Source organism: Oenanthe melanoleuca, chromosome 1 (genome assembly GCF_029582105.1).
Source record: "Oenanthe melanoleuca isolate GR-GAL-2019-014 chromosome 1, OMel1.0, whole genome shotgun sequence".
In the NCBI taxonomy this organism is placed as follows: domain Eukaryota; kingdom Metazoa; phylum Chordata; class Aves; order Passeriformes; family Muscicapidae; genus Oenanthe; species Oenanthe melanoleuca.
This window is the reverse complement of record NC_079333.1, coordinates 95,770,569-95,795,585: the sequence shown is the minus strand read 5'-3', so window position 1 is coordinate 95,795,585 and position 25,017 is coordinate 95,770,569. Positions and strand designations below refer to the sequence as shown.

The following is a 25,017-nucleotide window of genomic DNA, read 5'->3' as shown; positions in this document are numbered from 1 at the left end:
ATCCCCACATTTTTTACAGTGCACCCAACTGAACTTTGATGGATACATTTTTGGAGAGAGAAGGCATGAGCAGAATTCAAAACAGGCTCAGGTTCAGCCAGATCTCCTGCCCTTCATGGCCCAAGTGACCCTCACCTTAAGTGAGGTGAGCAGAGGGCAGCACTTACTCACCCCCTGCTCCCACCAGGAATGTGCAAGGCACTGCCACGACCCCAGAGCAGCCCCCTCCCAGGGCAGCTCACTCCAACAATACGCTTGAAATCAAATTTCACATCTTTTAATTTTCACTCTTGACTTCTCAAATAAATACAGTTTCAGCAGATGCAGTTAGAAGACATGAGTGTGATGTTAAAGAAAAACTCAGAGTCCAATATATTAAGCATACTTATTTACTTAATCTATACAGAATTGAGTAGATAAAATTTCAGATTCACATTAGTGAAAAATCTCTACAAAATGTTTTTGAAAAGCAAAACAAAGACTGCCTGTTCATTTATCACTTTTCCTCATGAAAGCAGACATGGGTTGTAAAAATAAAGCAGTGTGTTTAGCACAAACTAGATTTCTGCATCACTTTTTTCACAGTTATTTCCATCTACAGTCCAAAGAGGTAGATTTTCTGCAACACCTGAGAATTGAACTGTAACATAACCAGGTGTAATGAAAGGAAGGACAAAACAATACAGATACAGCCCTAACTCATGTGTGTATGTATACATGTATCTGGGTCTTGAATCACATACAATTTAGCTTTTTGCTGCTTAATCATGGTGAAACTGTCCATCAGGCCCCAGTTTTGACAACCAGACACACTCATCTCAGGCTACATCAGTTTACATCCCAAGTTAAATGGTTTGTAGTAGTGGGAGAAAGGCAGTAATACAAGGTTACTTAAAAACCCAACTGGAGCCCCTTTGGCTGCAGCCTGGCAGTGCAATAGCCTGCAGTATGGCAGATCAGTGACAGTGCTGAGCTTACCCCTAGCACGGGTTTGCATTTCTTTTTAAAAACAATACTTTCCAATCAATGCATGAAACTTGGCTGAATGGTTTCAGGAAGCAAAGTACAGCTTGCCTTGGCCAGATAAGTTGCTATGATAAGGGTATGTTTAGGGTAGAAAACAGAGAAAATATCCCCGTTCTAAAAGCCTTTCACTTGGGGCATTCTGCTTCATTTACATATTTAGCCAGTGACAGATACTTGTATTGCTGTTCTATACATCTGTTGTTTCTCAAAAAGCCCTTTAATTTATTCTTGCAGCAGGATCCAAACACTCCCTCTTGCCTCCATGTAAAACAAGCTCTACAGAAGGAATTTTTCAGAATACAAATGTCCCAATAATAAATTGTAAAAACAGAGAATTGCATGTCCTACCTTGCCAAGGGTATGATGCATCAGATACAGTCTTTCGCTCTTCCTCAGAAAAATTACATCATACTTAGTGTTAGCTGAAAACCAGTTCTCACAACACTGTTTTTTCAAGCTTGATTCTATAAAGCAAGCAATTTGAACAGCCAGTCTGAAATATTTCTTTCCAGTTATTTTTATGCTATATGGTTGATATATTCAAAGCTCTGAATCTAACCTAACTGACTGCTCATTGATACCTTCTTTTCATTCCTGCATTGTGCTTGGACCACAAACACCAAACCCACACAATCTAAGAGAAAGATGGCCAGCTTCCCATTTACTCCATGTCAGAAATGTAAGTTTTGCACAGTTCCTTTTAGTGGTATGAGCTAAAACACATGTATTAGGCCTTATATAACCTTCCTCTCCGAGACAGCTAAGTTATTTCAACGTGCATGACTACAGAAAAAGGACTGGGACCTCAGTGCAGCCTGAACATTCAAGTAATTTAGCCACTGAACTGCCAAGGGCAATGGGGGTGGGAAGCTCCTTGAGATGTGCTTGATTCAGAAATCCCCTCCCAAGTAAGTGCAAAAAACTTTAAGTACCAGAAAAGGCTACACATGTTCATATTTCTTAAAATGTCAGCAACCAAAACTAGAAGGTAAATACAAGAGAACTAAAGTTAGGGGTAACTTGTAGTTAGATCACATTGCCTTGCCAAAAAATAAATGCTGGTCCTAGCTCCTTTCTAGAAAAGAAGTCACAATGTGGATATCAAATTTTCTAGGAAAATACAGTATGCTTTAAGGTTAACAAGGAGTCTTTGCTTGTGGTATGCTAGTGTAAGATTGTGAAGTACCATCTTTACCAGACAACCTGACTGGGAAAGCACTCTGCCAACTGGTGCAGCTTTGAGGTTGAACGTGCAGGAAATTCCATGTTCTACTTCAGGAGATGTATCTGAATCTTTATGTTCAATTATAACCAGTACAGCCTTAACTAACACTTAAACACGTTGCATATCTGGCTATTAGACCAAGTCTATATGCCAGACTCCTGTCTTCCACAACTCCAACAGTGAGTGTCTTATTTACCAGCTCTTCAGATAATCCAGAGGTTTGCTCAGACATGAATGGATTTCTTTAATCAGGATAACCATGTGGTGGACACACTGCAGCTAAGAGGGAAGGATATGACCAATACCTGTGCAATAGGCTCCATAGCTGCAAAATCCCATTTGATAGCATCACTGTACATCTTCCCACACATTTATATTTAACATGTTCACAGGTAGGGCAAATAGTCCAAACTGACCTTTACAACACAACCCTGAGACATCTGCAAAAAGCTGTACACCCTGTTTCACCAGCTGCAAATTAATGTATTTCAAAGCTGTTTTTTCATACCACGAAGTACATAAAACCCTTTAAACTTAGCTTTTACTATATTCTGGACCTTTACTTTTTCATTCATATATATGAAAACATATATAAGGGGAAAGCTGACTTTTTTACTGGCCATTAGACATCCTTATGTAGATAAATTTACTGGAAAAACTGATAATCTTTCATATACTGAGTGGCAAATCAATGAACGAAACCAGAGTGCTGTTCTTTAAAACAAAAGTGACCTGCTGTCACCGTTGTCCCCAAACAATATTAGATCTGTACACAGTCTTCCATGACAGTGATTTGTGTTGTGGGGAGGAAACGCACATGCATCCTTTTATGGAAAAATATTTTCTTTTAAAAAATGAGGCAGATGTGCAACACAGTTGTGGAAAATTTATAGTTTAAGCTATTTAAAGCTGCTATGCAGCTTCCTGTACCACATAAGTCCAGTAGTTCTAAGAAAATACAGATATGGTAGAAAAAGTAAGAAAATTTTCACCACAAAACCAAATAGTTACCACCAACAGAGAAAGTTATACACAAAATATATCTCTCAATACAGTGTTTACACTTCATTTTAGTCTACAGATTCAGTGCCAGGAACAGGACTTGTTGAGACAGTCTTTTCTGAGCTATTTCCCGCACGTGATTCCGCACCGGGTTGGATTCCTGGTTCCGTGTCAATGGGAGTTCCCAGCTCCTCGTGGGAATTGAGTGTGCAGGACTGCAACACCTGCACAGCCAGATCCACGTCTGCTTCTCTAAGGGAAACCTGCTCCTTGAGCACTTCCACCTTCTCATTCAGCTCGTTCCTTTCCGTCTGAAGGGCCCTGCAGAGCTTCTCCAAACGCTCCAGTTTTATTTGAAAGCCTTTGTATTCTTTATCTCTTACTGTTTTCTGAAGGACAAAGGAAATAAAAACTCTGAGACACAACCGTTTTCTCTCCTTAAATTAATTAAAAGAATCACCACTATTTAATCCTGAATATTAAGTCTTAATTAATCCTGTAGGCCAAATTCCAGCTGAACTAGAGCCAATTTCCTCAGAATACTTCACTGGCCATGAGCTGGAGTGCCAATAGATGTCTTTCAAAACAAGCAATGAGAACTACATAACCACTTAATGCTAACTGTAAGTTAGGTCTGGGCATCAACCAGGACCCTAATAGGGAATCCCATAATGCTGTCAACTATAACCCAAATAATGGCAACTATAGAGACGAGAAGGGCAAAGAAGTAAGGAATCCACAATCCACCACCAGAATCCAGGCCTGAGTGCACCATACTCATGGCTCTCCTAACTAGCTCCTTGTAAGGAGGGAAAGATAAACAGCATTACAGCAGATCCTATTCAACCAAGCAGTTTGCCAAGGCCAGACCTCACACACCTGAGCCAGGCCCCAGACAGTGCAGGCACAGCTGCACTGCACAGCTCCTGCCAGACTACAAGTAAGTAATGGCATTTGGTGACCTCAAAAGCAGCAGCAATGCAAGAAAGCAATCCATCTCTTGCACGGGGGTTACTTCATGTCAGTCTTGTGCATTTCAAACAGATTTGTATCACAGCACTCGTTGAACTTTGCCCAGCATATTGAAATACAGTCAATTCCTTGAGCTTGTATGATTTTGTACACATTATCCCACCAATTAAACAGTGTGCAATGCTGAGGCTCCATTTTTTACTTTTGTGCCATCAGCTTAGATTAACACAGCAGCCTTCCATATTCCATGCCTGAGGACAACAATAACTTAAGTAACAGGAAACATAATGCAGACAATCCAAGAAGAGGCTTACTTCCAGTTCTCTAAAACTGAAAAACTAGATGACATTCCCTAGGACTCAGGCTCTAGCTGAACTACACTGCTGCTCAAAAGATGATTACCTCTTCAGCCATTTGCAGAAGAGCCTTGTTGTTGTTTTCCCATTTTGTACGCCACACAATGGTTTCCTTTTCCAGTTTCTTAATCTTCTTTGTCATCTACAAAAGATAAATAAGAGATTTAATTTTGTGGCTTGTGTTGCAACATAGGTGCTTTTACATGAGTAATTAGACTTTTTAGCATTACTTTCCAAGTCCAGTTGGAACAAGTTATTTTGGAAAAGTGCTTCTGCACAGAATCAACCCCACAAATACAGAATCTGCATTCAAAGAAAACAATATTAAGTCTAAAAAGAAACAGACTACCAACTTTCAAGTACAAGTAATAAAAAAAGAAGTTTTAAAACAAACACAGCCAAAGAGAATGAGAACCAATATTTGGTAAAACACTGAAATTACCATTTAGGTATTACTTCAGTATGTCAAAATACAGCAAAAAATTATATTTCTCTTCTGTAATTCTTATACCCTATCTTATGATCCACATTAAATTATCAAAATACTCTTTATATTTTTAGAAGGAAAAGGAAAATACTTAAAATCTAAAATGCAACCTGCTAACAGCATGCATTTCTATATTACTTTTTATGAAACTAGGTAATCTTATAAATACCTTCTCCATTTCTTGCCTGAAAGTTGTAAAGAGCTCATTACTTTTTGCCATGGTGGTCTGGAATTCTTCAAACTTATCCATGTAAAGAGAAAGCTATTGGAAAAGAGGCAGGGACATTAATCTGAACAGTGTATACAAATACAAAAATATGTAGGTACTCAGCAAAATGAAACTATAAATAGTAAAACATGAAGTTACTTTTTTTTTTTAAACTATACTACAATTTCCATTTGAGAAATACACAGACCTTGCCTGAAAACATGTTACTCAAATTATATGTGAAGTAGAGTCCTGTGTCTACAGAACAGCAATATATTCTGAAGTAAAAAGAATATTATGCTTAATAAAATGCTGGAAGACATCACAGTTCCTCACTACCTCATTTTTACTTCCCCACTTGAAAAAAAAATTTGGTGGACATAAATATATACAGGAAATTCAGCACCTGGCTGGTAAAATTAAAACTTAGGAATTACCTGCCTTTCCACCTTAACCAGCCAAAGCTAATAACCAAGGCTGGGACAAAATAAGCAGGATTGATTTCAGAAATCAAAATACACATTCACAACCAGTGTAATCTGCCCAGTGAACAAAAATCATGGGAAGTGAATATTAAAAAGAAATTCGTATAACAGGGAAAAGTATTACACTTTAAAAAGTCAAGAGCATTAACATTCAATGACAGAAAATTTCCTTGCCCTGCACCACAAGGTAGATCACCAAGAAAGAACTGCAAAATATGTTTAACAATATAGTTTCAAAAAATGTAATTCCTAATCAGTGTGTGATTTGATGCTCTAAGAATACATGGCCATTTCAGAGTAACTTCTTACTACCAGTGAAGAGTAGTAGGTTCTCTCAATTCTTACACTGGGGGTTGCAGGACAACATGATTCAGAACAGAAATATTGTGGTTTGCTCTATTAGTAAAAGGAATTTCATAATAGGAATTAGTCTAACTTGTCAGCAGTACATCATGACTCTTTGCTATTATTGTCACTGAACTTTCTAGTTCATCTTATTCTACAAAAAAATCTGTTGGCCCCAAGAAATCACTAACTATACCCATTGTAACTATTAAAAACAAGAGAGGCAGATTTTAAATAAAGAGTAATCAACCTGGAAAAAAAAAAATCAAAGACCAAGCATGGTTAAAAACCTATCTGGATATTCCTGTGTTCAAGTCCAGTGGAGATGTGTGTGATTGCATTTAAGTACACATATACACACACACTTCAAACCTAACTCCTGGAAAGCCTAGAAAAGAATTTGGTACAGTGAGTGTGAAAAAAGGGCATGGAACAGCTCTCAAAGACACTGCCATGGGTTAAGCCCAGCTGGCAACTAAGCAGCACATAGGTGCTCACTCATCCCCACTCCCCAGCCCAGTGGGATGGGGAGGAGAATCAAAAGTGTAGGTTGACATAAGACCAGTTTAGTAACTGAAACAAAGTAAAACACAATAATAATAGATGACAATAGAAAAGAAAGAATAAGTGATGCATAACACAGCTGCTCACCACCTACTGCATAATGCCAGATCCCATTCCCAAGCCCACATCAGCTCCCTTTCTGGGTAACTCCTCCAGGCTATATACTGGGAATGATTATATTCTGGTCTGGAATACCCCTCTGGCCTTTTGGCCAGGGTCACCTGTCCCAGCTGTGCTCTGTTCTTGGGGTTTTTTGTGTACCTCCTCATTAGCAGAGCTTGAGACATAAAATAGCCCTTGACTTTAACTAATCACAATTTAGAAACAGCCAAAACATGTGTGCTACCAATGTTTTTCTTACAGTGAATCCGAAACACAGAATAAAGAGAAATTTACTCTATTCCAGCTGAAACCAGGACAGAGACTTCATACAAAACCTCAAAGGAAGCAGTAAGAGAGTAACAGGCAGTGAAGAGAATAGCTACTGCTTCCCACTGCTCTGGTATTGGCTGAAACTACCATTTCCCTGTGCCTCATGCTGAGCTCAAGCACAGTCAATGACTGAAGGTGATCCAGAACCAAGGCACAAAAGCTGGAGACCATCTCCCCTCTCTGAGGGGATTTTGCTGTAGCATTTACATTACAACAAGCAAATAATTTGAAGACAGCAGGGTCTGTGGACAGATAGTCAGGTTACTAAATCTGAATAACTACAGGGATAAAAGGGACGTTGCTTGCTCCTAATCCTCCACAAGAGGTGGTGATGGAAACAGTAAGAAACAGATTCTAAAACCCACCTGAGTAAAAAGAATAACAGTATTTTCAGAGAATCCATGTTTCCTAAGCTTTTCTTCTTAAGCTTTCCTACATTCTAGTCTTTGTAGTATTAACACTATTAATTTAGAAGAGCACTAACTCCAGGAATTCAGTGTTGATCACCTTCCAGGAATAGTGCTCTCCAGATGTATTAAACAGCAAGTACAAAACATCAGTTATTTACAATTTATGTTTCATGCTGCACTACAGAAGAGTCACCTATTGAAAATTAAATTTAAGATTTAATTTAAAAAATACAAAGTACTCTTCACAAGCATCTGATGAATACTAAGTTTTTTCAGATGTTGCCTTATGCTCACTACAGTCACAAATCTCTTGGTATTTTCTTTTTGAAACTGTTACTGAAGATCTCTCCATTAAATAAAAAGATACCTGCTGCTTCAGCTGAGCTTCCTGTTGCTTCATCTGTTCACATTTGTGTCTGGATTCTGTAGCTTCTTTTAGCAGCTAAAAACCAATGCAAAAAGCCATATAATTAAAAAAAAAGTACTCCCAAAAAAGGCTTAACTCAACCTATGATTAAAAATAAACAAACATTAACATCACCTAAGGGCTACTCAACCACGTTTTCTCACACAGGCTTTTTTTATTACTACACTGTATTTTCATATATACAATTTAAAGCATGAAATGGCATGCAGACAGTTTTATTGACACATTTCTCTAACTGGTAACATAAATCAATATTTCTATTTCTCTAGCAAGTTTGAACTGTTAAATTATAAATCATTAATTAACAAACTTTATGTAATTTATAACTGGTTTGTAACCTCTCTAATTTATTTTCCACTTAAATTTCTCCAGTCATCATATTATCTCTGCAGACTAGCTCAAACCAATTTTACTTCAATTTGACACCATTTTGTAGGTTCATGTTTGAAGAAATTTTCACCTGCTTACAACTCAGAAATTATGTTCAAAAAACCCAGAAGAATCCAACACTAGATGTTAATTTTAAGATTATACAGAAAAAAACAAGGGGTTTGGTCTAGAAGTTCAGTCAAAGTACAGTTTCATAGGAAGAAAACTTCTCAGAGGAATGCAAGTATATTGCTGACTATCAACATACAAATAAAACATCACACACAATTTGGGGAGCAAATAGTGAGGAATCATATGTGTTTTATTCTGTATTTGTTATTTCTTATAGCATACAACCAGAGGTTACACTCTTGACTGCAGAAAGTACCTTTGGTGTTTAACAGCATGTTCCCCAGCCTAATAGAAATTTAAATGATACGTAGTGTATTTGTTGTGGAAATGCAAACAAGTAACATTACATGCTTTTTAGCATCCATATAAATATTTTAGACATCATATACAAAACTTAAATCTCAGTCTACTTGTTGAAATCTACTCTAACTTTCAAAAGACAGCCCTCTCAACCTGCTGTATCTGCTTTAAATCAGGCAAAGTTTGGTTTGGCAGATTTTATTTCTCTTAACACATATAGAGCTCACTTACAAACTCCCGCTCTCGCTGATGTTTTTCCTCTGCTTCTTTAATAAGCTGGGTAGTTTGCTGAAGTTTGGCATCCACAAGTTGCTGCTGCAGTTCCTTATGTTTGAACACTTGATCAATATGCTAAAGGAAAAAAGAAAATCTTAATAGTCAAACACAGATAGTCTGCTGGTCAGTGAAGACAAGGTGCTGTTCAGGGAGATGCACATTGTTAAAAGTTTCATGCAAAAGAGAAAGTGATGAAAGACTGTTTTACATGCCTTCTTTTTCCCCCTTTATCTACATACACAGTAATTATCCTTTTTTGTTTTTCATGGAAACCAGGTGTCTGTTTCACTAAGTTGGTACAATACTGCCAGTCACTTCACACCAGACATTTCAAAAATCCTGTAATAAGCATTCATACATCATTGCTTCTAAAGTTGGTTTATCTACTTCTAATCCTCATTGTGTTACTTCTAAAAGCTCTAGTCTTCATAATTAAAAAGATCAAAATGAGCAAAGTTTGCAACAAGTTTTATTCAGCTCATGAAATCCCACAAATCATTGCATTTTGCAAGCCATAAAGTAGCACAAGGCAACTTACTATCTTTTCTCCATATAGTCTCAAGGTAGATACAAATATTCCATGAGTGAAAAAGTTAGGGAATTACCTCACAGAGAGCTTTCTAATTAACTGATCCAGTTTAAAAACAAAACAAAAAAATACCCTTCAAGAAACAGCTGAGAAATTATACTCCAAACCTCCTGTGCCTAGACAACTAATCTTAGCTGTAGAACTCTATGCAGCTCAGTTCTTTCTTGGACAAGGAGAATTGGCTGTTTTCCATCACTGTAGCTTGGAGCAGCTAGCTCACATCCTGGTGCCAATTAAAGAGAGCTCAGTTAGCCCTACAGTAGAGACATTTCCATGACACCCTGCCAAATATGTTCTTAAAGCATGATTGCTTACTTCGATTCTGTGCCAAAAAGAGCAGCTATGTACACAAAGGAGCTTCCCCAAAAGACCCCAACCTTAATGAAACAGAAGAAATAAGACAGAATAACTCTTATATCCCCTCCCATTATAATGTGAAACTATAATTCTGAACAACTTCAACTATTAATACATATTTAATCTTTGGAGGCCATTCAATTCACTCAGACCAGGGTCAACTTCAAAGCCTGATCTGGTTACTCACACCTTGCCCAGCTGAGCTCTGAAGATGTCTAAAAGCAGAGGTTTGACAATGTCTGGACAACTTATTTCTATTTGATTACTGGAGAGTGAAAGACTCTCCAACACATCTTGAACTTAGATATTCAAAACCAGTCAGGAAGGGCAGACAGTGAGCCAAATAGCTACTAAATTTCTCTCAATAGCGAAGTAAAAAGAATAATTTAAAAAATTATATATAAAATGGCTGTAAATCATGAGGGGTTTTTCTCCCTTTTCAGTAATTATCTGACCCTTATAGCCAAGGAACTAATAAAATCCCACCAGAAGTGTACTGTAATCACCTCTTCTCGCAATGCATACTGTTCAATGAGTTTCTTCAGCTTTTCCCCCAGTTCAATATTTTCCTGCCGGAGCTTGGCATTATGTATATCATGCTGTTCCAGTTGAGCCTGAATTTCATTCAGTGTGATCTGGAAGTGTGCAGTTGCCTCTTTCCGTCTTTCTTCTTCTTCACGTGCTTGTTGCATGTTTTCTTCCTTTTATGAAAAGATATTAATAAAATATTTAAATATAAAATATTAAAAGTGTTCAGGTCAAACCATGCCCTTTTTGAGTCAGAAACAATGGCAGCAACTCAATTCTGTACAGTTTTAATTTCTGGAGTGCTAGAACTAACATAAGCCACAGTCATAATATGCCATGCTGACTACCCATGGGAAGTGTGCAGAAAAAGGAATCTAGACACTGTACAACTTTTAGAAACTTTTGTCTTTACCACTACCAAAATTGCCTAAAGGCTGGTATTAAGATGCTACACAAGTACTTTTGCAAGTGTCAGCATTATCCAGATGTGAAAACCAGCACTGACACTATAATTCAATTTTCTACAGCAATCACAGATTCTTGTTTTATCTTGGCTCTCTTCCATTTCACTCCCATCAAGTATATTCTGACAGAATTAAGCTTTTTGGTTACCCTGCCATTACATGCTGCTATTATTTCACTTGTGCTATTTTTCCAGCAGTTACCAGCACTGCTTCTAGAAACAAATATGACAAGATCAAATACAGCAAGTAATATGAATTGGTTTGAGGGGGGAAAGGGGAAGCAAGTTAACTATCCCTGTATTCCTTACCTTAAAATCAGCTACACTTACACTATATGCCACTCATCTCCTACACATCCAGGTAACGGGCAAAGTGACAAGGAAAAAAGCAGCAGTCCCAATTTTAAGCAGTGATCTGCAAGATTTCCATCACCAGCAGCACTGTAACTTATTTACATAAACTAACCTTCAAAGTTTTGTTATGACGCTGAAGCTCCCGACAGAGAGATTCCAGTTTGCTACGTGCCAAAATGGCCTTGCTATGCTCACTCTGCAAGTGCACTTTCTCCTTCACAACTTGTGCTTGCTTCTTCTGCAGTATTTTCATTTGCTTTTGAACATTCCGGCTCTCCTCCAACTATAGTTAAAGAGTAAATTTGTTAAATAAACATAGGTGAAACTATCTTTATGCAAGTAGATGAGCACACTTGAAGAAACTTTTGAACATTTTGGATGAAAACAAGGAAGTAAACTTTCATTAAAACCCCAAGCTGATCTTAAAGAGAAACTGCCATCATGCATCCAGACAATTCTAAATGTATAAGGACAGAAAATGAAAATATACAAACTCCAACTTAACATTTATCTTCGAGGAGCAGGCAGCATGGATGGACCTGTCGTTGACTATGAGCTATCAGCCTGCTTTCATCTACAGGGGTAAGAGTAGCCCTCTGCAAGGAAGATGTGGCAGATACAATTAAAAGCCAACTGAGACTGGCTTTTCAACAAGTCACAACTTTTCCCACTCTTATCTTGAAAGTACACACAACCGTTTATCCAACAGGTCTTGTTTTTGCTATCAAAAAGAAAAACCACACAACTGTATAGAGCTCTTTGTCAGCAGGAGCTCCTACCAAGGGAAGCAATAATTGACACAAGTTTGTAAAATGCTGTGGTATTTCAGAAAAGAACAGACAAAACTAGCAGCCCTGACAAATCAGGTCAGTTACTATTACAACTACTTAATCCAGACTTAAGAGATCTGCAGACTCAACCATTGGAAGCAAATTTGTTATTCTATTTCCTTTAGGCTGTTTACATGGTAGATGACACACTTAAGCTCCGTATACATATTTAAAAATCTATTCTGTGAATATCCAGTGAAGAGAAATGTATGGCATTAATATCTCAGAGTATGTTCTATTGTACGTGGTTTTTGGGCTCCCTGAGAAACCATCTTATGTAGAGGCTGCTTCTTTGCAAAGAAGGCAACAATGTTAAGTGTTACACTGCTCCTTATTAAATGTTGCCTCAGCCTTGGGACACCACAGGAAAAGAGGGCTGGCAATGAAGAACACTGCCGTGACAGGAAAATAATACAATGCTGGTTTTCTGAAAGAGCTCAAAATAATGCTGAAGCACAAAAGAAAGAAAAAAGTTAAGGACCTCCATGACAACAGTAAATTAAACATGTATTTAATGCAATTTAGGGAAATGGAATATTAAGGGAGTATTTTCACATCCAAATATAAAAAGCCCTTTCCTTGCATGGTCAGAAAACCACTTCAAGTGGTTGTGCTGTCTGCACACCTATGAAACTTCAGGCCTGTAAAACTGTGCCACTGTGAGACATATTACCAAGGATGCAAACCTTCCTGCATCACAGGCTGATCTCCTGATAGATTCCAAATTATGGAAAAAAAAATTGTGGAAGATCTTTTGTCAGGAGAGAGGCATTCCTACCTTCATTGTACAGTCCTTTTCATGAGACACCACTGAAAAACCTGACAGTGAGCTTTAAAGATGATGAATCTTTAAAAAAAGAAAAAAAGCATTGTAGGTGCACTGTCATAACAGTTCAAACCTCTGCTGGCATTAAAGCTGACACCTATGCCAGTGGTTCTCCACCACTATCATGAAGAAAAGAATGCATCTTAAAGGGAACACAATCAGATCCAACCTAAACATTTTACGTGGAACAGGAGCATCCCTCAAACTCATTTAGCTGAAACAGACCTATTGTTACACCCAGACAAGCTCCCACCCAACTCTTCAGCCATTCTGAGCACCATGAGGAAAGCAAGTGGTTTTCTAGGAAGGCAACTCTGAATGCTTACTCTGCCTACAGGCTATTGATCCCCTCCCAAGAGGACAAAAACCATTAAGAAGGACACATCTCTTCTGACTACCAAGCTTCTTGAAGGAGATTACAGTTTATTTGGTCTAGCTGCTCCTTAATTGTTCTGAGATCTTTCCATCAATAATAAAACTCAAAGTGAAATAGGGAAGACTCTTTTCTTTCTGCAGAATTGAGGGATTCATACTGGCCTAGCTCCTCATGCAGGCCCTCACCACCCTGTGATGTGACATGGGAGCTGTTTGCTTAAACAGAAAAGGCATCACATGCATGAGCAATTGCTCATAAGGAACAATTAGCTGACTGCATTTTTCTCTCACAATATCAAAGCTCATTTTTAGGTTCCCCATCCTTGAGTTACAATTCAAAACTATTATTGTTTCTCATTTCAATGAAAGTGACTTCCGAGAGAAGCTGCTGGTTTTAAAGGAAATGCGCTCACATGAACCAAGAGCACTTGAGAGACAGCAAGAAAAAAAAAAGCAAAAATATAACAGACCTCCAGAGAGGACTCAGGATTTCCATAGCAGAACTAATCTAAGCCTGTTAAGTAATCAACATTGCCTCTGAGCAAAAAGACCACCTGCTAGATCATCCTCAAAGTTCTGGAGACAGTAAAAATTTCAAAGGAAAAAAAATTTCAGAAGAGTTATGCCACGTCGTGCAGCCATTATGTCATTTTCAGAAATATTTGCAAATGATACACTTGACAGCTATAGAGAGTAAACTTATGCTTTTGTAATCTCTTTAGTTTGCATTTGTTTTATTCCTACAAATACAGTGGGAAGACATACACACAAGGTTTCCAGTCCTTCCATTCCTGTCTGTCCCTGTCTAAAAAAAATATTAGTCAAGTGTTGTTATCTCCAGGAACACTCTGGAAAGTAAATGAACTTATGAACCCTCTTCTCTAACCCCCCAATTTTGTGACCCATTATTTTAGAGTATAAATTACCATTTAGCCTACTTGAGGCAGGAATGCACTTCACAAACTGCTTCTTTTTGGTTTGCTACTGAAGAAATGCAACCCTTCCTTTCTGTTCCTTTACATGATCAGAAAGCAAAATTAAATCCAGATCGTTCCAACTTTGCACATTTCCCAAAATCACTAAAGAGTTAAATATAACTTAACACTCCCCCTCTTTGAATCTCTGTATGACAGTATATTCTTTATCCTACAATGATAAAACACTAGCACAAAAGCATTATCAAGAGCTAGGAAAATAATTACTCCCAAAAGAACTCAACTTTTCTGTTAATCCTAGTATTATGCTTCAACACCAAGTTATCAAAACCTGTTTTTTCTTTGGATTTGGGCAGTCATGTAGAAGTGAAATGACTATAAGAAAGTTTGGCTGGAGCAATACTTAGTCAGCCTGAGTGTCTTTTTTACCAACACTGTAAAATACTCAAAATCATTAACTGCCCTTCATTAGTTATTCTTGCATTCCATAATTAACACATTAATAACTTCTGCTATCTTTACAAATTACTTACCAGATCAGCATACTTCTTGCACAAGGCTGCCAGCTTTTCTTCTGGGGTAGAAAGTGTGTTCAAGGCTTGCATTAATAACAACACTTCTTTTCCTATGAAATGGATGATAGACAATGATACTGAGGAAGAAAAATCATATACCAAAAAAGCAGCCTGTCTTTAGAAATAAAATATAGATCCATGAGAAATTAGCCTAAGCTGTTCCTGGTTTGACAGCTGCATAATCCTAACAGATGATAAATGGGAAGTCATCACAAGATGTCATCAGCAAGAATATATTTGTCTTGCCCTATGTGCCATTCAACAGCTAGGATAGCAAAAAATTACTTTAATATAAAAACACAAATATTTTTGTTTTATAATTACATAGATAAAAAGAAAAATCTGAAAACATGACAGCTAGATTAAGTATTGGCAGATATATTCTTAATAAGCATTTAGAATTTAATTATCAGCCGTGCTTTGGCAGCATTGAACACTGCAATCCCAGATTTAAACTAGAAAGTTAAAAAAGTTGATTAGCAATTACCACGTTATTATTATTAAAGTTCATGTAAAAATAGCATTGCCAGCTGAAGGAGTCTTACATATGCATTAAGAACTGCCTTTCCCAAGTAGAAGTGCACACACAGCTTCTCAAAATATCCTGTAACGGGTGACAAGTTTTTGGCTACAGAGTAAATTTGAGACAAAGAACAAATCTATAAAAATATTAAAGCCATTTAAAAATTAAAACGTCAAAGAGAACACACCCAAAGTTTTCTCCTTGTGTTTTTCACTCTCTGGATCTTGCTGGCCATCAGGTGGATCAGTACGGGCTTCTCTGCCAGGAGTCTCCTCCCGGGACTCCTGGGCACAGCACGAGGAGCCCGGCTGCTTTCTGCTCTTTGCGATACACTCGCCTTCTTCCAAGGGGCTGGCGTTCTCCAGGCTGCAACAGTTGGACTGCGGATACTGCAACGCTGTATCCGACAACTCAGTGCACTTGCTCCTCACCAGCTGATCCTGGTTATTCATTCCCATCTCACCAGATCCAGCTGCTTCTCCCATGGCACCACCAACCACCTTCAGAATGGAAAGCAAGAAGTGATGTAAACAGTCAAGCAAATGTCTTTAAAATTACAACTTCCACCCCTTCTTCGCATGAAGAAATAAGGGCAAAATACAAAATAGAAAACCTGGCAAGACATCAAATCAAATCTACATAAATACATTGTTTCAATGGCATAGAGCAAGAGCTTGAACTACTTCAATCAAAATGCCAAACATAACTGTCAGCTCCTAACTGGAGAAGACTGGTTGTTGTAACAAGAATGATAAACAGGACCAGAAGCGCTTTTGCAATGGTAAAATTCAGATCAATGAAATTATCCAAAAAACTGATTATTAACTGGCTTCAGGCTTGGACTCCTACTGCCTGTGATTTTTTAAGAATACATTCTTTCTGCTCAATTAAACAGAACTTTCTCTAAAGAGATCCTAAAATGCTAAATGTTTAATCACAACCAAAACGTTAAACATCACCAGTTGTTCTATAACACTCCTGTGACATGGTCATATTTTAGAGCAGAATACCCAATGTTCTCTATATAACACTCTATAGCTCATTAAGCAACTCCAGACTTCTCTCTCCATCACCTGAACAACATTCTCAATTTCTAGAAGCATTTCAGGCTGTGAGAATTGAAGGTGTTTGGTCAGGTGGTGTTCTTGTTTTGGTCATTTCGTTATCCTGCAAAGGCTGGGACTCAGGACAATACCTGAAGGTGGTTGGGTGCTTTTTTGCTGTCTATTTGCAATCCCACTACACAGCATGCATGGATAGTTAGAAGCAGGACAAGCAGAGCTGAACTCACTGCCAAAATTCTTGCTGATTTATTTTCAGTGAACTGAAGGTAAGTTTCCTTAAAATCACAAGGAATTACAAAAACAGAGCTTGTTTATACACAGTTATGCTGTTAAAGTACAAATTAATTTCAGATTACCTTACATTTTCATATTAAAAAATGTGCTAATTCTTAAAGCCAGGGGTTTGCACCGGGTTTGATATTCTGCACAGGACTGTTTTTCCTCTTCAAAAGGAATTAGCCAACATCAAAGGAATGCAGCCAACACTAATAATATATTGTGAGAGTATTTCAACTCCAAATTTGTTCAGCACGCTTGAAAAGGTTATTTAAAAATCATTAAACAAATATATCTTTTTTTTTTTCAATATTCATGCATAACAGCTTTGCTGCTCTCTATTCTTAAAGCAAGTCCCTTTGTTTAGACCTTATCTCAAGGTAGATTCATTCTTAAGGAGATGAAATTCACACAGTGTCTTTCTCAAAGGATAATAAGCTTTTTAACTGCAAATAATCTCTATAGACATTAAGAAGCAACTTTTGACTCACCAAGGAAGATTGACATTGCACAGCTCTTTATAAGTGTGGAAATGATGCACATGCTTTATAAACAAATATAAATGCACTGCAGTTTTATTCTCCAACCATGTCAGACAACATACTGATAAATGCCTACAAAGGTCATGCAGTAACTGAATTGCTGGACCAACCAACCAATTATAACATTTTACACCTCTAAAGTCATCTGTAAAATGCGCATTTTTTCCCCTTGGCTTGACTTAAATTTCGGGTCTTCCAGCAAAGGTTTACACCTCTAGGCTCAGCCAAATAAACACAAAAGAACAACTCATGTCACCTCTCTGTATGTACCAATGGCTGAAACCATGGCACAGATGCTGTCTAAAACCCAGGATTCATACAGAAGCTGAAGACACTGTGTCACATTAAACTGACAAGACAAGAAAGGTCAGATTATTCTAACACAATAATAAGAGTACCTGCAGTACCAACAGAACAGCTGAAACTTGCAGTTTTTTATTTGTATAGAACATGAACTTCTGATTCAGATACTTGTACCCAAGTAGTCTTGCAAAACAGAGAGTCTGCTTTAAACTCATGGGTTTGGCGCTCAAAAGCATTAAGCATTTCCAGACTGTCTGATATCCATAAAGAGACTTTGGAGGGGTTTCTTGGAAGCAGAGCGTAAAATTGCCAGCAGCTCCAACAGGAGCTGGGAAGGGCGGACTAGCTGCAGTCACATATTGAACAGCAGAAGTGCCCAAGCTTCCCAGGCTAGCAATAACATTTGTGCAACTTGTTCTAACACAGTTTACAGCCAGATCGGTTCCTCAACCCACTTCACTGCACACCAATAGGCAATCCTGCCAACAGAAGTGGAAGCAGGATGACTGGAAAGGAGCCAAAGCACAAGAGGCTCTAAAAAATAAAAGTCAATCTAATTGAAGTCAGAGCACAAGGAACTAAACACACAATACCTTATTCCCACCACAGGTACACACTTAACAGTGGATACTGAAGGACTGGAACGTCAACAAGGCCATGTTTGTGAGCAGTCTGTATAAGTTTGTGACTGCTTCAAACCTAGTCATCTGAAAATTTTTCACTGGCTTATATCTGAGAAAATTCTGTAGTTTCCAGTGATAAAAAGAACAGCTACTAGCAGGGGCATATATGTGACCAGTAAGTCATGAAATGACAATCTCTTTTTGAGCAAACCATCATAGTAACCTAAACATCAATTCAGAGCTGGCAATTCACATGCATATTCTAAAGCATCTGGAAGTTTCACGAAGTGAACATCACCACCTCATTAATTCAGCAGAGCTTTTTGTTGAAGTCAAATTAGGTGTCAGTTCAATTTTTTACTGACAATAATAATTTCTAAACTCTGACTATTCGCTATTCTTTGTCAAAAAAGCCACAAGGACTTTTAGAATTTCAGAGTAATTCTCCAAACTCTAACAGAAAAGGCAGAAATAACTTATCAGAATACTGAATTGAAGAAAAAGGTTTGTGTACAAGTGTCCTGTATGTCTCCAACACATTTGAAGATTATAAAGATGGTGAAAATACACAAAACTTGTCAACCTTCTTTTGGTTTTCCAGTGAACATGGAACAAATCCAAGCTTATTGACAAGCAAGTATGCTCCCTGCAAAATCAAAGCTCGATGCAGCAGTAGGCAGGCTTTGTAAAATATCCAGTTTTCTTATCTTAAATACAATTACAAATTGTTGACCACAGACTAAAATACTGTGTTCAAAAAAGTGGTTCTACCAGCAGCTAGAACAATCTGACAGCATACACACAGAAAAAATCCCCAAAACAAAACCCCTTCTTAGTTAAGACTGTCAAGTTGTAGCTTGTAAGTTCTAGCAAATCTGACAGTATTGGCATGATATATTAAAATTCTAACTTATTTAACCTAAAATAGAAAGTGTTTTCATTTTAAAAACCACAGGTCCGCTATTGCCTGACAGAGGCCACAAACACAAATATCTAGATGATTTCTTGATTATGACTAACAAAGGATTTTCTACATTAGCTGTAACTTTAGATATTAAAAACATTAGCCAAAAGTCTTAACAGCCTTTATATACTCAATGCCATTCTTAAAACACTTTAACTACGGGTAGTTTCAGATTTGGCCTGTATCAAGCTGGAGTATAGGAATAATAAGGAATTCATTGAGAACATTAAGTGCTAACCCATATTAATCACTGAACTTACTCCATCCTCACTGAGGCAATGGTGAGAACAATCCTAACTCTTACTTCTCATCTTTTCAAATGTGTGCTCATCAGACTAGTGAACTTCTCAGTTGAACATTCCAGCCAGAACAGAGTACTTCCCACAGCACATTGTATAATAGTGCTGATTCAGTACTGGCTGAATAAAACCAAAACACAACTACTCCAGCAAAGACCTTCTACTCAAATCGCTGCCACCTTTTCTAGCTGCTACCATGCCCTCTCAGCTTCCAGCCATCTTCTGCCACAGGTTGTTTATGATCTGACAACCCAGAGTCAACTACTACATGCCTAGAAAGATTTACAGAGAGGCAAAAAGAGTATGTTGCACAGGTAACATGCAAATTCATAAGACCACAAATTTATCAAAACTCTAAGATATGTGTAACCCACCTAGCTGTGAAACCAGTTATTACAAGATACTGACATTTCTGATAAGCATGTAATCTTCAAGCTACTTAAGAGTTACAGGACAAACCACTTGAAGATGACTGTAGGAAAATTACTGGCAACACTGCTCCTGCTCATCCCAAAGTTTTCATTCAGTCTTCTGCTCTGTTTTTTCAACTTATACCTCAATCAAAAAAAGATGAACATCAAGAAAACCATACCTTATTTCATACCTAAAAGATCATCAGCATACAAGACAGAGATCCCATATGTGAAAATGGCTATGATCACAAGAGCCTAAGACAGCTCTCCTTCAAACAGTACGGCTTCAGGAACATGCACTGGACACAAGGACAGAACAGACACTTGCCCTACAGAACCTGTCATATCACCACGCCAAAATCTATCACAAACCCACTAATTTTTTTCTTCTACTACCTACACAAGTCTACAGCACACAATGCTGCCTAAAATATACTGTACTTATTACCAGTACCATGTTTATCTGTATTCCACACTTCTGTGCATACACATAAGCAATCTTTCCCTAAATCACTTGAAAATACTTCTCTGTACCTTTTAATAAAAAAAAAAAAACATAATTAGGGTGCACCAGAATCCATTTTCTCTTGTATGTTAGCTAATTATCCTACAAAGCATAAGCACTAGCATTAATCTATGAAAACAACTCCTACATAGCCCATAGTAGCAGTTGGACTGTGCTGTGAAAAGACTTTCACCCTCAGCCTTTGGAATTGCCAATACTTTCAAAAAATATGCGAGAAACTTTGGAACAAACATATGTACATAAACCAGATTTTCACAATTTTAAAGACAATCTAATTATATAAGTAAATATATAATCAAGTCCTCAACATGAGACTCCAAAAGAGATAATTTGAATAACACTGTTCAGCTGGCTACATTTTCAAACTTACTTCACCTGCAACTGTCATAAAAGCCTTATACTCCTTATCCTGACCCACTGCAGTACAAAAAAAAATATTGTGGCAAAACAGGTTAAGTCATATTTATCACAAATGTGTATGGTTCATAACCAATATTAAGCTTCCTGCATCCCAGCAATTTACTTTTTTCTGTTAACACAGAGAAACTTCTTTTGAAAACATGGATGTAATACACTTTTCCTCAAATTGATTTTTCAACAAACCGTTACATAAAATAAAATCATCATTTTTGGTAATTTTATTTACAACTCCTGCATGAAAACTACCGTTTTAGGATGCCACAAAATTTGGGTTTGAATTTTACAGCAGATGCACATTCATCCACTGGTCTGCACACAATTATTCAGATGCTTCTGACCACAAGACAAGCTTATTACGGTTATTTCTCCATGCAATACTTTTCTACACTGTGCTCACTGACCTGAATGATCACACAGTCTAATTACACCTTTCTCAAACCTAATGGGTACTGAGGTGGCTTCCCCACCGAACAAGGATCTTAGCTGTGAGATCTGAAAGTCATTTCAACAAACATTTCACCATGTTCTGTCATTACATTAACAACTATGTTCTATGCACTCATTTATCTACTTTCAAAACACCGGACTGAGGAACCTGCAGCATTGCTCATCATTAGTTTCAAAGCACTCCAAGGTTAGAAGTTCCAACACAGCAGGATGACTACTAAGAAACACCTACTTGCTAAATTTGTACTTTACCTTCACTAAAAGTCAAGACAGACTCTTTGTTAGCAGAATTCCACCATGAAGTTTCATGGTCATATAATTCAACACCTGGTCTTCGATACTGGCTCAGAAACATTCTCACATGACTCCTGCTTATAGTTCCTACTTTTTCCTGATCCCCCTAACCACACTGGGATTTTTTGCTCTTTCAGTGGCTTCATGACACAGACGACATGCCTGCTTTTAAGAAAAGCTTTTTAATTTACCTTAAACACAAGGGGGAAAAAAAGCCCCATTTCTTCCCTCATTTAGCTTAAGACATTAAAACAGTGGTGGTGCATCTCTCACAGCACCAGCCCAAGTCACACTACAATCCCAAGGCCTACTGGTTAGGCCTTGGCCTCGACAAGCAGCACCCAGGAATAAGCTCACCCAGAGCTTATCAGAAACACTGCCTGCTCCCAGGAAACTGTGATGGTTAACAAGCTCATGGCTTTTAACAAACATCCTTGAAAACTTTCTTTTTTATATGAATAACGACACAAGTAGAACAACATATTTGTTAAGGGCCTTTTAAGGAAAGTTACCAACTCAAATTTGAGCCAGGATGAAAAATTATTGTGCCTAAAGCCTTCTCTCCTGCAACCCTTCAGACAGCAGTCTTGAGCTCTCCTGGAGTTGCTGTGGCCAGCAACTCTCTCTGGGGGAGCAGCTCTCAGACCCAGCAAAACCCCAAATTTGCTGCTCTTGAAGGACCACTGCCAAATGCTGGTGATGCAGCCTGGGCTGATACCACTCCTCAAGGCTCAACTCTTTGCTCCTTGAGAAGACAGAAAGGCACCCAATTTCATGTACTCCATGAGCATTTCCGTGGATCTGAGGGGAATTTTTCACAGGTATGTACCTGGTGCATACTCTTCAAGTCTGTGTCTGTGCAGTGTGGATATGCTACAGCAAATGTACTGTGAATGCTGCTCTCCCAGATTTTTAAATGCTTTACACTTGTGAGGCCTGTAAGTGACTTGTTGTACTGACAGTAAATTCTACAGGATCTTTTGTTAACTTATTGGTTAACTGGAGGCATCAATTCAAGTGCTTTTGTGCCTAAACTACCAGGCAAGCCTGGGGCTAAGTTTGGCAGGGGGGATTCACTCTGAACCCTGTGACTCTACAGGAGGCTCCCCCTCATTTCTTTTCATCCTTACCCCTTCCTATCCTTACCCTTTTCCCATCCCGGCCTCCACGCTGATCATTTTGGTTGATTTTAGTTTAGATCGAGTGGTTTTATTGCAATTCTTTCTCTGCATGCTTTAACCACGTGGTAAGTAGCAGAGTGAACCTCGCCAAGCAACTCAATCATGATTTTGCTTTTATATAAAATCTGCTTTTGCCAGTGATTCTTTAAACAACCTAAAAAATTCATGACAAACACCTTCTGTAATTCTTGCAAAAAATTCACTGCAGGAACCCAACGCTTACATGAAAGATTTCAGGTCATTTACCCACAGCACAAAGTGCTGCACACCTAATGAGACCTTTTTTTAATATATGCATCTGAGACAGGTGCTAATTAAGAAAACATTTAATATAGCATGAATCACTTCCACCAATGAGGTTTCACTTCCTCTTTACTATAAACTTAATAGTTTTGTAGTCACCCACAGTAGGATTCTGGAAAAAGCAGGGTAGACAAGTTCTGAATTCCCAACACAAACAGGTCACAAGGAATCTAAAAATAATATCCAGGCAGGGGGAGGGAAATCTACAAGAGAGTGCTGAACAATTTTTAATTAAAAAAAAAAAAAAAAAAGTTCAAAGTAGAATTTGCTTAACATTGTCTGCCATATTTTACCTCTTTAAAATAATTAAATTCCTTTTGTCTGTATTTAAAATAATATGGAATGCAGGTTTGTTTTTTTTTAACATCATCATCATCTGCTTTCATAGTAGACACTGAAGTTACTTACAAGTTACTTCTTAGTAAAGACAAAAAAAAAAATATACTGCAGAGGATGGTGCTTTTAAGTGAAGAAAACTTAGCTCCATAGCTTCCTAGACCTTTTTAACAGCCAAAATAAACCACTACCACCAAGTCACTATTTCTGAGATGTTATCCTTTGCACCATGGAAAAAAGTTACCACTAAAAAGCCACTTATATTTATGTAAGGGCACAGGATGAGATACTTCAGGAGCACATGAGATTAGCGAGGCAGCTCTGTCACATAAAACACCGAGCTGCTGATTTTACATATAGGAGCGGAATTACAGCGTATTTTAAGTCTTTGCCGTTGGCTGACCAAGCACAGGTATTTTAAGCTTTTCCCACACAGACCTGCAACCAGAAATTATTGTAAAATCACCGGGAACAGCCCAGCTTTCAGTGTGGTTTCGGTGGAAAACGGAAAAAAAAATGCCTTTTGTTTTTTTCTTACTATTTCGGAGGTTAAGAAATAGTGGCTCCCGCCACCGCCGCGGGCAGAGCCACCGTCCGCTCCCGCCTCTTTCCTGGCCGTGCCGAGGGGTACGGGGGGATCGCGGGGAGCCCCCGGCCCCGCCGCTCCCGCCCCCGCGGCCCGGGCCCGCCACGTGCGGCCGCCCCGGGCGGCGCTCGGCAGGACCGCGCCGCGACCCCGGGCAGAGCCGAGCGGCAGCGCCGAGGGGCCGCCCGACCCGCGGGGCGAGCGCGGCTCCCGGGGCCGCGCCGGGACCCACCGCCGGCACACGGGCGCGGTGCCCCGGCGGCCGGGCCTCGGGGCAGCCCGAGATCCAGGCGCCCGCGAGCGGCGCAGGCGGCGCGGGCACTGCGCGCCCCTACCCCGTGCGCCCGGGCCGGGCGGCCGCGTGGGGACAGGGCGGGCGGGCAACGCGGCGCCGCGAGCCGGTGAGGAGGGTGGAGCTCCTCCTTCCCGCCGAGCCCGACCGGGCCGCCGCCTCACCTCGGGGCTGCAGCTCGGGGCCTCCGCCGCCTCGTCTCCGCCGCCGCTGAGGCTTGGGCTCCGCCGGGTCGGTCCCGCCGCGCCGCCGCCCCCGCGCGTCGCCATGATGTGACGGCAGCATCCAAACAAGTGCCGAGCTCGGGGCACCGGAAGTGCTCCCGGGGGCCCGCCTCCCTCCCGGTTCCAGCCAATCGTCGAGCTCACGTGGGAGGCCCGCGCCCTCCCTGCCGCGGGGCGTGTCGGGAGCTGTAGTCTTGCCGTCGAGGAGAGGGGCACGGCATGGCCCCGGGCGGACAGCGTCGGTGGCGGCCGGTCCCTTCCCTGCCCCGCTGCATCCCGCCTCCCTCCTCTCCGATCCTGCCTTGGTCATGGCTTTGAAGTCGCGGCCAACTCAGCGGCGTATCCCTGACGGGGTAGGGGGCGGGACGGCCAGGGTCAGCAGAATCAGAGTGCGTCAGGCTGGAGGGGATCACAGCGGGGCACCTGGTCCAACCTGCTCCAGCAGGGCCGTCCCAGAGCACGCGGTTCTGGAATATCTGCACTCAGGGAGGCTCACTGGAGATACTCGCTGATACTCGGCTGCTGCTTCTGCAGGAAAACTGGGTTGAGCGTG

At 39.6% G+C, this 25,017-nt stretch overlaps 1 protein-coding gene across 1 annotated transcript; it reads right to left on the bottom strand.

Moving 5' to 3' along the window:
• Positions 1–373: 373 nt before the first annotated feature.
• TXLNG (taxilin gamma) lies at positions 374–24,686 on the bottom strand (the record flags this gene model as incomplete). Its single annotated transcript, XM_056491919.1, is given in 12 exon segments — positions 374–3,642; positions 4,628–4,723; positions 5,238–5,330; positions 7,880–7,954; positions 8,972–9,091; positions 10,469–10,663; positions 11,420–11,590; positions 14,807–14,898; positions 15,559–15,871; positions 24,405–24,565; positions 24,568–24,605; positions 24,607–24,686. Coding segments are annotated over 12 exon segments (1,755 nt in total), but the record flags the coding sequence as incomplete, so codon positions are not given.
• Between the last annotated feature and the right edge of the window lie 331 nt (positions 24,687–25,017).